Below are 12,704 nucleotides of genomic sequence, written 5' to 3' on the forward strand. Positions count from 1 at the left end.
CAGAATTTTATTTATTTTTTTTATAGACAATTTTCTGAACACTGTAATTTGTAATTGTTTTATACCAGGATGTTCTTGCAGTGGCTTACAGTTTACCTGACCAGAAACCATAACCAGGGAATACAAAGGCTATCACTAAAAAGTATCATCACAATTCATTTCTGTAGGAAGGCTGAATAAAACTAAACAAACAACCTTCCCCAACCAACCAACAACCAAGCAAAACCCGAAAAACCTGAGCAAAACCAAAAGATTCTTACATAAGTAGTTTCCGTGGTTACAGTGAAAGGTGGCTGTGAATGACCCTGAGGTGTCTTTTCTATCATTGATATCTTGCCTAGTAAAGCTGTCTCGTGATAAAAGATTAGACTGATGGACATGGAATGTTGTATTAGTGGTTTGAGCAAAGGCAGTGTGTATGTGCCACTTAGATAACTAAGATTAAACAAGTGTAAATTATCTCACCTTTCACTTTTTTATTAGTGTAAATTCAACATTTGCTTGTAGTACTCCTGCTTGTACTGAGTGCTTAGTTCCGGTTGACTGGGATTTTCTGTTTGTTTAAAAGGCTCTAAGAAAAATATTTTAGACGTATTGAGTGTGTCAGTGTGACTAGACCCTTGTTAAGTGAAGCTGTTGTGCTGGCATTCAGACTGCCAATGTTTTGATTTTATAAGCAAAGAGAAGAAGATGGTAATAAATGGATGTCAATCACTTTGTTGTATGTAATCAGGTGTATACTTTAAAAAGTCTTTCATATAGGAATTCCATTCAAAATCTTTCTAAGCATGTATGTCCCCATTTCTTGCATAACATATTTGATAACAAACTGACACAAGTGGCACTGTATTAACAATTCAAGTAATATACGACTGGCCCTCTTTTCTCTCAGCTGTTGTTGGTAGATCATACGTTAATGTTGCATTTGAGATATCAACTTAAAGAAAACTATTCAAATCACAATATGATTTTGTCCCTCTTGGTACATTAAGAGTGAGTTAAAGTGAATCATTCTGATTTTTATATCAACTTTGAAGGTACTAGGTTTATGTTTTTCTTTTTTTCCTTTTTTTTTCTTTTTTTTCCCCTTATCTCCTCTTTAGTTACCACACAGTAGGAGATTCCCAACTAGTCTCTATGTTTTTGGTTTAGTTAGTTTTGTGTGCAAGATATTTGAAAGTTGTATGTGTTTGAAAAGGTATTTTGTGGCCCATTGAGTTTATCACATGTATGAAAGGGATTTTGTGATAAACCGAAATTTATCCCACAAGGCTTTTACAGATTGTATAAAGCTTGAAGACACTCTACCTGCCTGTCTGTCTCACTCCTGGATAGTTCAGAAATACATGAGAGGGACTGGATGAAAATTGGATAAAAATTTTTGTAATACAGAAGTCTAAGGGTTGTTGTTTTGGTGTTTGGTTTTTTTTAATTTTTTTGTAGATTCTCTTGAGTTTGTGAAGAAACATCTGGAGAAATTTCTATGAAATAAAATGAAATATGTTTCTATGAAATAAAATAGGTTCTTTTAGTGTAAGGTGAGTGCAGTTCAGGAAAGAAAGATGTGAATTATTGTCAAATAATAAAAAGGGGTTCGCAATCATGAAACTAAAACTGAAATCCAGTATTTTATGCAATAGGAAGATCAAAAACTCCAATAAACTTTATAAATTTAAAACTAAAGTGTTTGCAATCTAAGTATTTGAAAACAGATTAAATCTTACAGTGTAATTATGAAAAGCCGATATTTTTGGAATCAGGAAAGTTAGGAAAATTCAGTGATTTCTTTGCACTAATCCTAGAAATATAATGTCTTTAAAGAAAGAAAGTAGAAATAGAGTTGCTCTTGCTTATCTCATTCCACAAATCTGATCCGAAATTGAGACCTGAAGCATACATTGAGTCAGCACTGCTTCTTTGGGGCCTCCTGGCACTTAGATACACTTTGGAATGTGATCCAAGTAAACTGCACAGTGGAAAGCTAGTTTCTCTTTGAAGAACCAGCTTGGAGTGTAATAATCTACAATTAAAGCTGATTTAAAGAAAAAATACAATTTGGGGAAATTATGATAAACTGTGGTAACTGGGTAGTTATAAATTCATGTCACTGATTATGAGGTGAACTTGAAAAATATACGAGACATTAATGTCAGATACTTTATCCGATTAAATCTGATTATACAACAATTTGTTTTGTTAGAAAGGAGTAAAAGTTGAATGGTATATGAATGATTCTGAAGATTTCTGTGTAACATGAAGCAATAAAAAAGACAGCTGTATCAGAACATGCTGAAATTTTCATTTAACATAAGCTGCATCTACTCAGCTGGAGATTTTGAATGTCTAAATAAATTAGCAGTCATTATTGCAGATTCATAGCAAGATAGCATAAAGGTACAGAGTTTTTGGGGAAGTAAAAGGTTAGTGATGTTTTATGACTACCCTCAAGAGCTCTAGTACTTCGGCAAAACTGTCACTTGTGTCTAGTGACTCCCATAAACAAGAAAAAAATCCTAATTCTCTTTACACATCTACATATAAAATGAAGTCATTATTCTCACTGATGATCTAGTAGTAAAGGGTTTTATGGCACTTTTCTGTGTCATCCCTCTTCAGATTCTTAGGAAGTTTGTAACATTATTAGATTTCAAAACAGCAAAACCGTGTTTTAATCAACTGACATGTTTTTTGAGAAGCGCAAACAAGTTTCATGTTTTCTGTAGAAAAATGGATGTTACCATTTATTAGCTGTTACTATTTCCTCAGGAATTGAAACTGCAGTCCTTACTGTATACAAGAGAATAAAGGGAAAATCATACATCTCTAAAAAATTATTTAAACAGGTGTAGTGTTATTCTATTCATTTATAGTCAGAGAAATAATCTTTTTCTGAGACTTGCTGAATACAAACAAATCCTGCTCAATTCAACCAATGGTCTGGGCTCATCTATTATTTCAGGAAGAGAGAATAGAGGATGATCTCTGCATTGACCATTTTTAATAGAATCTTGGGAAAGTATGCACAGAGACTTTCTCAACACTGGAGATTTAGTTAAATGTTCTGAATTGCTCACCAGATGATCACCTTTTTTCCCAGAAGCAGTAGAGTAATGCTAGTAAAGCTATTTTGCTTTAGTAAAGCTAGTAAAGCTATTGTGATGAAAAACAGCCCTTTGACAAATTCACTCATGATTTGGTTTTTTTCTTTACATTGTCCCCAGTGTCAAGAAACAGAGGGACCAATTAAATGCCTAGAATGTCTAATTGTAGCTAGGAAGTTTCTTTCCATGGTCAGCAGAGAGAGGTAGGTGGTAACTAAAGCAGGGAGCACTGATGGAACCACTGAACTGTCCTATGGAAGGATTTTGCTACCTTTAGCATTCTCAACTAACTGCAAAAGAAACTTAAAAAGATTAATTTCCCTTGACTAAAGCTAGCCTGCATTAATATCCATGAACTGTTGTCTGGTGTTACATCCTTCAGAGCTTCCTTTAAGATCCTGTCACTTTCCACTGTAGATACTATAGCTGTTTTAGCCTGTGCATTTTCTTTTCTTAGATTTTGACATGATTTATAATTCTCTGTAAGGCTGGTTCTTCAACTAGTGGATTTACACTAGATTCATGATTAGTTCTTATTGCAGCTTTGAAATATGAAACTGAGAGAAGGTATGCAAAATTTGTGCTTATGAAATTCAGGGTTCGTTTTCTTAAGATAGAAACAAAACTAAAAGAACCTCTTGGATTTGTGCCAAATGCAATTATTTTCAGACTTCATTGTGGAATTTAATTTCTTTCTGACAGGCACTAACAAACTGCAGAGTTGCATTGCTTTGCCAATGTGAACAGAGAAACTGATTACTTGGAAAATAGAAGTTGTAACATTGACATTAGCATGAAAAACCTGAGCTGAGTTTATCTGGCAAACCATGCATACATAAATAATTATTTTAAAAAATGTTTTCAGTTAACCCTCAAAAGGTTATCTACTCTCTGTGTCCTTGTAATAAAGGAAGTTAAAGATACTGAAAAATATGTAAAAATATTAACAAGAATGTGACAATAGTATTACTGGTACTCCTATGAGTTGATTGAAATCAAATGCAGAAAGCTTGGAGGGAGGTGTAGGAAATAAAGGGAATTGTGGTATACTGGCTTTGTTTTATAAGCAAACAACCGTTGTTTCAAAAATATCTGGTTGTCTGCAATTATTGATGCAGCTTTCCCTCAGCAAACCAATGCAAAATTTTAATCCTTAATTTCAAGTTTTTTTTTTGTTTCAGTATAATGCAAGTAATAATTCACATCTCCAGTTCACATAGCCTGTATTATTTCCTTATTGTTTTTATTTTTCTTTTTTATTTCATTCTTCATAAAGTGGAGTTTTGGAGTTTAAAGTGATATTTTGAAGTTCTTTAGAATTTGAAAAACTAAAGGCCATAAGATTGTATTTTTTCTTCTGACATACATGAAACAGGTACCATAAAATCAGTATTGTGAAAGTGTATAAGTGTAAACTTTGGTGCATGAAAATCAGTTTTTTACTATGTGAAGGTACTGGTGCTTGCTGGTGTTCTAGGAAACTCAGAGAATTAATCAACTGCTAGAAGCTGAGCTTACAGGGTGAAAGTTTTAAAACAAAATTCTAAGCCAGTTCATAACTCTCTTAAATGCAGTATGTTCTGTTTTACAAAATGTTTATATCACTGCCTAAAAAGCTGAGGCTGGAATGCTGGTCAGAAAGTTATCATCTAGGCCTGAAAAAATTGCAGGGATTAAAAAAAAGAAACAAAAATGAGAAAACAAAATCACTTATAAACCAGAAAGAAAATATTTCATATATTTTTGAGTTGAGGATGAACCCTTTGGATCACTCTATGACTCAGAATGTGGAAAACCCAAGCACCAAACTCTAGTTTGAGTTTTGTACATTAATGAATTTCCTATTGCATATCTATATTTTATTTGGGGCTCTAAGCACTAGATCTACAGTTATTTTGTGAGGGAGTTAGACTTTTCTTCTAGAAAAATCGTGTTTTCTGATTTAAAATAAAAAAAAAAAAGGAAAAGAAAAATCAAGGAAAGCAAACTAAAAAAACCCACAATAAAAATCTTCTGCAGTTTTGGGTATAATGCCTTCAGACCACCTAAATGTCGTCTGCATTCCTGATCCATTTTCCTGAACTACTTAAATCTCTGAACAGAATTCTCAGTTATACATTACTAGTGAGATTTGGGCAGTGATCACTGTGGATGGACTTAGTGAAAAGAAAAATAAAAACATGTGTCATGGTTTGAGACCCTCAAAAATCCAATTTCTAAGCCCCCCACACTTTGCTTAAATGTGAGAGGGATTTTCAGACATAACACATCTAGTATTACTAACACAATAACTACTATAATACATTTATATACAACAATTCTAACTATCTCTCTTATGGTAAAGCAGTATATTTACATAGATCAAATCCCTCCTTTCCCTCCAAAAAATGTTCAGAAGGAAAAAAGAAAAGGTTTTTTCCACTTTCAGGGCAGCAGTGTCTCTCCTCTTCAAGGCAGCAGTCGTAGCTGGATTTGTTGTAGCTGGAAAATATCTCTCTCTCTCTCTCCATTACAACACAGGGTTTTTTTCTCTCTCTTCTCAGTCCTTTGACTCCAACTGAAGGTCTCTCCCGTGGGCTGCAAAGCAGGGACAAAACTTGCCTTACTGTGGTCATATCATGGGGTGCAAGGCATCCCATGAAAGTCCCCTCCTCAAGGGGTTAAATTCCCTCGAGTCAGAATGGTTTAGGGCTCTCAGTTTAGTTTTTTTTGCCCGAAGTGTTCTAACAGAGCTCCTTTGCTCCGTCTCAGCTGCCAACATGGCACGGGGGAGGAGGAAGGCCACTTTCCCTGCATTCCGTCCTGGTCCAGCTCACAGGATGTCTCTGAGTTCTCAGCTCTTCTCTCTCTCTCTCTAGCTGCTGCTGCATTTCAGAACTCCCTGAAAGTCTGGAAGCCCACCTCTCCTCTTCAGGAGGTCTCTGGGTTTTGGGAAGGTAATCCAGTTTTACCCAAAACAGTGTCTGCTGAGTTTTTTCTGCTCTGTTGCCAGCTTTCCCTCCTTGCAGGACATCTCTGCATCTCTCAGCCTGGCTATGTGTCATGTTGCTGGCTATCTTCTTGGCTTTCAACCACAGCTCTCCACTCAGCCCTGCCTCTTCTGCTGCTCTTCCATCTTCTGCTGCCCACTCACAGTGGAGAAACTCCCCCAGCCTTTGGCCACAGCACTCAATTCAGTTTTAATACTCTTCCTGGTTTCTGCAGCCCCAGCGGGGGGCTGGGGGCCTTGGCCCCCCCGTGGGGCTCACTGGCCCCACTCAAACACTTGGCATCTCAAACCATGGCTGCCTCTCTTCCAACTACGTAATCCGGTTTCCTTTTCTGGTCTGTTGTAATATGTTGATTTCACAGGGGTGAACTGTAGCTTCTGATTGGCTACATCCCCCTGGGATTAACCACTTTCCAACTCCAGGGGAAAACCCTTTTTAATCCACAATGGACATGATATTGTTTATTTGGGAAAGATGTTTTTTGAGGGGAAGGTTGTGATTTTAAGTACAGAAAGTTTTTACAAAAAGCGAAAAACCTCAAACAAAAAGTTATTTAAGAGAGAAATATATTGGCAAAAAATGCTGCGAAAAAAGTACCCACAAACCAAACCAAAATGAATCCTAGGTTCTATGATGGCAAACAAATTCAAGCAGTCTGCGTCATTATACATTCTCCTGTGGGGAGAAGTTGGGAACAGTCTTTGTAGAGCTGTCGATGAAGAAGTGTAGTCAAATGATCATAAACTCTCTTATACTCAAAGAGTTAGCATATGAAAGCAAGTTATAAAACCAAAGGAAATAATTGTTGATTTAAAAACAAAAATCACCTTTAGGTTTCTGTTGTATAAACACTAAGACAGCAAAGGAAAGATTGACTATCAAATTAAAGTTTTCTTCCTATATTATTTTACTCATTATTCATGACATATATCATGATTCTTAACATTTCAGGTTCTTAAACAGAACAGAGTTGCGTTGGAATAATTGTTAAAATAATTGTTCAATTCTATCTTTTTATGTATGGCAAAAATAATTAGAGTTTCTCAATGTAATTCCAGAAGTATCTCGCCATTTTTATTTGAACAGTAGGAGAAATTGAACTTATAGCAGTTTTTTACCATCATCAAATGTTCTCTATTTATTGCTGTTGATGTTTGAAGGCTCTGTCTGTTTCAACTATATTTGTGTTTCAGTACAGAGGGAGGTTTTTTCAGGGACTTAGCTTGTGAGTTAGTCAATAAAACACTGAATATTTGTCAACAAGCAGTGTCAAATAACTTTGTTTATATTTCACCATCCCTTTTCAAATGCTGCTTAGAACATCAAGTTCTATTTGTATTGAGTAGTAATTAACAAAACAAACATTGAACTGCTATAACAATAAACTAGGGATATTTATTTTGTAGTTGTAAAGGAAACCCAAACAAAACAACCAGATAAAACCCATACTACCAACAAAAAAAAAGCCATCCATAAAATTCAGTCTCTCTGAGTGAGGAAATGATGTTGTCATGTGTGAACCTTACTGAAATACTAATGTCTTGGTTAAATAACCACAGGGATGTTTTATCCATGGTTTCTAAGAAAAAGAGGAAAAAGCCATAATACAGGCATTCATTTACTTAAAAAATAGCTATGGTACCTAAAGATATCATATGCCACAGTGAGTCAGTTAAAGGACTGGAACAGGTTAGTGTGCTTCAAAGAGGTATCTAATAATGTAGCATAAGGAATGTTAAAGTCGTCTCCAAACTGCGTTGTAGCAACTAAATTTTTATACACTCCATCCTATGTCCTATTTTGTTCACAAATACCTTTGGCAGAGATTAGACAGAAAATTTTAGACAGCAATAACAATAGCCATTTTCTAGATAAAACATAAGGACCTAGCTCTTTTGAACAGCTGTTCTTCCATCTTCCACTAATAATGTTGTTGAAGAATAACACTTAGAAAACGTGTTTATCTTGTAAGGGAAAAAAGTAAATCAAACTTTTGTTCATACACTTTAGAAAGAGATAAAGATCAAAATACCCAGCTAGGAAGTCTGTTGAAGTTAGGTGGATTATTTTGAAGGGAAATCCAGTTGTATTGGCTCATACTATCAAAGTCAAAAATTAAGTCTTAAAGAGGGTTATTTTTCAATGTTTGCAGTGGTAACATGGAATGGTATATTGAAGAGTTAGTAGAAACATTGTCTGTGCAATCAAAGTGCTAATACAGAAAGCTAGAATTATCTTAAGAAAGGTGAGTTATTGATAGTATTACCAGGTGGGTTACTTTTTAGGTGCTTTATTTTCCTCTCTCAATGAACAACTAGCATAATCATCTGAAGTACAGAGTTGTGCAATGCAAAATTCAGTTTTTTATCTTTGGATGAAAAAATACAGTGAGACGTATGTTTTCTGAATAATATTTTTGAGTGCATTTAAAGAAAGAGGACTGAAAAATTAAAGGGAAGTTCATAGAGATTTTAGTTTTCATGTTGAAATTTCAGTCTACAGGAAGACCCAAGATGTTATAGTAAAAGTCATCTTAAATGAAATATGTGCATAAAAACATTGAGATTATGTTCTCTGGGTATGAACATAAACTGGAAAGGAAGGTCTTAAGAAAAAAATCCCAATAAACTGGGAAAGTCATAGATGATGGAAGAATGCAGGAATAGTCATAATGGACGAGAGGTTATTCTAGCCCAGTATTTTCTCATTGATAACATTCAAAGGATAGAATGTAAGAATAACAGAGCACATAGTAATAATTTTCTATCAAAGTTCTTTTAATGTGCAATTTACAGATTTCTTGAGTGTATTGTAGCTGAGGTTTTTGTTTTTACAGGCTTTTGATAGTCTTCTGTGGATTTGAGGAATTTATGGAGAAAGTTACAAAGTTTGTGAAGAAACAAGGAGGAACTGGTTGGGAATATATATATTTCATTTCCCTTGGCCATGAAATAGTAGAGATAAGGAACCTAAGTGGAGTCAGAAGGGCAAAAAGCTGGAGTAGAACCATGGACTTCAGGGCAGCAGACTTCAGCCTGTTCAAGGATGTGCTTGGAAGAATCACATAGAAGATCATATTGAAAAAAGAAGGGGTCTAAGAGAGATGGTTGGTTTTCAAGGATCACATCCTCTACTCTCAAGAACAGGCTGTCGTAATGAACAGTAAATCAAAAGCAGCCAGAGGCCTGTATTAATGAACAAGGAGCTCTTGACAGAACTCAAGTAAAAGGAAGAAAGGTGTAAGGAGGGACAGGTGACCCAGGGAGAACATGGAGGTACTATCTGAATGTGCAGGTTAGGAAAGACAAAGCCATCCCAGAATTGAATCTGGTGAGAGATATAAAGGTCTACAGAGGTTCAGGACTATATCAGCAGCAAAAAGGAAGACTATGGGGAATATGGACCTGTTACTGAGCTGTTCACAGGACCTAGTGCCAAAAGTTTAAGATGCTTATGCACTAAAAGCCTCCTTTGCCATGGTCTTGACCAGAAATACTGGCTTTCAGGAATCTCAGATCCCTGAAATCAGTTTACAACAGTAGTACTTCTGTAATGTATCACTGAATCTAATGAGAAGAATTGAAGAAAAATGAGGATTCTTTTTTTTTTGTGTATCATTTCGTGTATCATTTCAAAGGATGACAAGAGTTCCATAGGATGTCATTTAACTTGTTCATTTTTGCAGATTTAATTTTTTCTTGCTGATCAGATCCAATCCTAAATATCTTTTCTTCTACAAATAACTATCATAGCTGAGTAAACATATTGCTTCTGCAGAGTTTAACTAGTTGATAAAATGAAAATTGTATTTTCTTTTACAGGCACAGTATATGTGGAAAGATTAAACAACACCATTCACAAGTAGAATGTTTGAATTTCAGATTACTGTCAGATATTATAATTTAATATTTGTGATGTTTGATATTTGCATCATGGCTTTATTGCCAAGATGATGAACATAATTACTGTAGAGACGCAGGCTTAATTGTGATAACCTTGTTTTTAATGTTTCCTGGTAGGATTTTGGAGATGATGGGTCCTTGTACATTACTAAGGTTACCACAACTCATATGGGAAATTACACCTGCTATGCTGATGGCTATGATAAGCTCTATCAAACTCATATTCTCCAAGTGACTGGTAAGGAAAAATGTTCTAATTACCAAGTCATAAGGGACTTGGGCTTTGGATTTTGTTAAGCAGATCTGCTGTTGCTGTTTTACTTCTTTTTATTGTGTTACAGCTTATAGAAAAAAGAAATATAATTTTTTCTTCGTTTATTACCTTTAAATAACCTTCCAAAACAATAAAATATAAAATTTTTCATTTATTACTTCCATATCAATAATAGTTATTAAAAGGTGTAAAGATGGTCCAGAGGGCTTGCTTTGCACCCGTCATATTATAGAGAATAATATGTGGTTTTATATATACATATAGATATACACAGATAGAGTAGGTATTTATATTAATTTATTAATTCTGGAACACATTGGAAAAAATAAGTGTGTAAGTCTCTTGTGTTAAGAATGTTTTGTTTAATATAAAATTAAAAATATGCACTTCCCTAAAGGTTTTGTAATTCATGTAAGCTTCTAAATTCACATTTATTATTTTGAAATCTAACCATGATTTTATTGGATGAACTTCAGGCACCTGGACTTAGAGTCTTGATCTTTACATTTTCATGCATCTGTTCAAGTACTAGGGAACATTTTGTTAAACTCTGTACTTGGACAAAACTTAACTGGGCAACATTGTTACTGGTGCCCTGAAGACAGGCCTTTACTTTCTCTAAAGCCGCTCTATCCTCTCCCAGCTGTTTTTCCTATATGCAGTTTTTTTCTAATTTGTTTTAAGCAGTTCTTATTGCCCATTGATGAAAGATCTGCTGTACTTTATCACCACTGAGGTTTAATGTATTTTTTTTTTGTTTGTGACCCTGTGCTTTCATGTTTTTTCAGTTCATATTTGTCTTTGACTCTTAAGTCTCCCTTTCTGCAGTAAACTACCAGTGTCTGTCATTTCATGGTGCTACTTAATCCTATCCAGAATCACGTTTGACCTCAATCTTCTCCAAATTTACTTTGCGTGGACAGGCTCTATTTCTCTCCTTAAGCATACAAACCCTAGTTTCCTGGCTATTCTTTGTTTTGTTAGTTGTTGCTCAGTTGCACAAAGCCTTATTATAATTGACTTTTCTTGATATCTCATCCAAGAATGCTGAAATATTTTGTTATTCTTATCTTTCATTGATATGCACATGAAATACAGCTTCCAAGATTAATTTGACTTTTAATATGATTCATTCTTCTTTTAATAGCTTTATTTCCCCTTTTCTGTTGCTAATATCCTTCACAATTTAAATTACTTTGACTTTTAGTGCTTGTTTGCAGTTTTATAAACGTGTTGTCTCTGTTGTTATGTTTCACCAGAAGCTGGCTTATAATATTTATCTATCCATATATTTTTATTTTTTTTCTAAATTCTTCCTCTCCTGGCCCCCAAGACTTTGCAAATTTTTCTGCTGGGATCATTTTCTGTCATTTAAAAAGCGAGGAGGAAAATACTGGCTAAACTAGTGAGAAGACTGAAGTGTAGTTTGTTCCTATTTTAATTTCTGCAGACATAGCAGAGTTAGTGGTGAGTTGAACATATTAGGAAGTCCTTGACCAACATTCCTCCTCTGTTTTATGGGTTTTGGTTACCCCAAATTATTAACAAAATTATATTCTTGTCAACACATTCCTTATCTATCTCAATGTGTAAATAATCCTGCACAGGTGCATTGCAGCAGTTAAAATAGTAGGATTCCTCATGTTTGTCTCAGTTCAGCACACAATGAGGCAAAACTTCACTGAAGCTGAAGGTTTTCTACAAGACTAGAAAATCAAGGAACATAATTTGAGAGAGGACAATTCTAGATTTTTTTCTGGTGATGGAAGTGTCTGTCAAGATATTGTTTTTTTCATCTGGAAACCACTGTAGACCTCAGATAACTGCTGTTCCAAAGGTTGGCAATGGAATGGTACCTTCTAATATGATTTTGATTGTTGATATTTTGGGGAGCAAGGAATGGGAAAAGAAGGCCCTTTGAGCAATAGGATCATTTGATGTGCACGTTGTGGATAAACAGAGTTAAATCCATTGAGATTAAAGGTCAAATGAACAGCTCTTCCACAGTTTAGATCTGTACTTCTAAGCAATAATCTTCTTAAGCACAGGCATGATGGTCAGTACTTGTAGCTGTGATAATGACTAATTAATATAATGATACTTGTATTAACTGGAGAGTCAGTCAAAAGGTTAATGGGATAATGAGGCTTCATTGATCACAAAGATGTAATGTGAAGGTTCAATGAAAACAATGTAATTAGATTTCAAGTCCTTTCTTGATTTCCATTTATGTACAGCTATATATTTTTAGAAAAAAAATATATTTTTTTACATTGACTAGTATGCAAACATATATATATAAATCTGATTTATTTTCAAGATTAAAACCTTTAAGATTTTTTTAGTTTTGGATTATCTGGTACAGTAGTAAAGAATAAGAGAATAAACTTTCTTTAGAGTTATAAAAATACAGTTAAGGAACATTGTAAAAGACTTG

At 34.6% G+C, this 12,704-nt stretch overlaps 1 protein-coding gene across 2 annotated transcripts in view; it reads left to right on the top strand.

The window, feature by feature from the left end:
* Nucleotides 1-12,704, top strand: part of FSTL5 (follistatin like 5) — a 289,424-nt gene that overhangs the window by 206,009 nt on the left and 70,711 nt on the right. For both annotated transcript variants that reach the window (XM_051789812.1, XM_051789811.1), the window contains exon 8: nucleotides 10,111-10,231. In XM_051789812.1, coding sequence (XP_051645772.1) covers nucleotides 10,111-10,231 — 121 coding nt within the window. The remainder of the gene's footprint in view (nucleotides 1-10,110; nucleotides 10,232-12,704) is intronic.

This window comes from Manacus candei, unplaced genomic scaffold (assembly GCF_025592945.1).
Source record: "Manacus candei isolate 608988 ecotype Guabito, Panama unplaced genomic scaffold, ASM2559294v1 h1tg000028l, whole genome shotgun sequence".
NCBI classification, from domain to species: Eukaryota; Metazoa; Chordata; class Aves; order Passeriformes; family Pipridae; genus Manacus; species Manacus candei.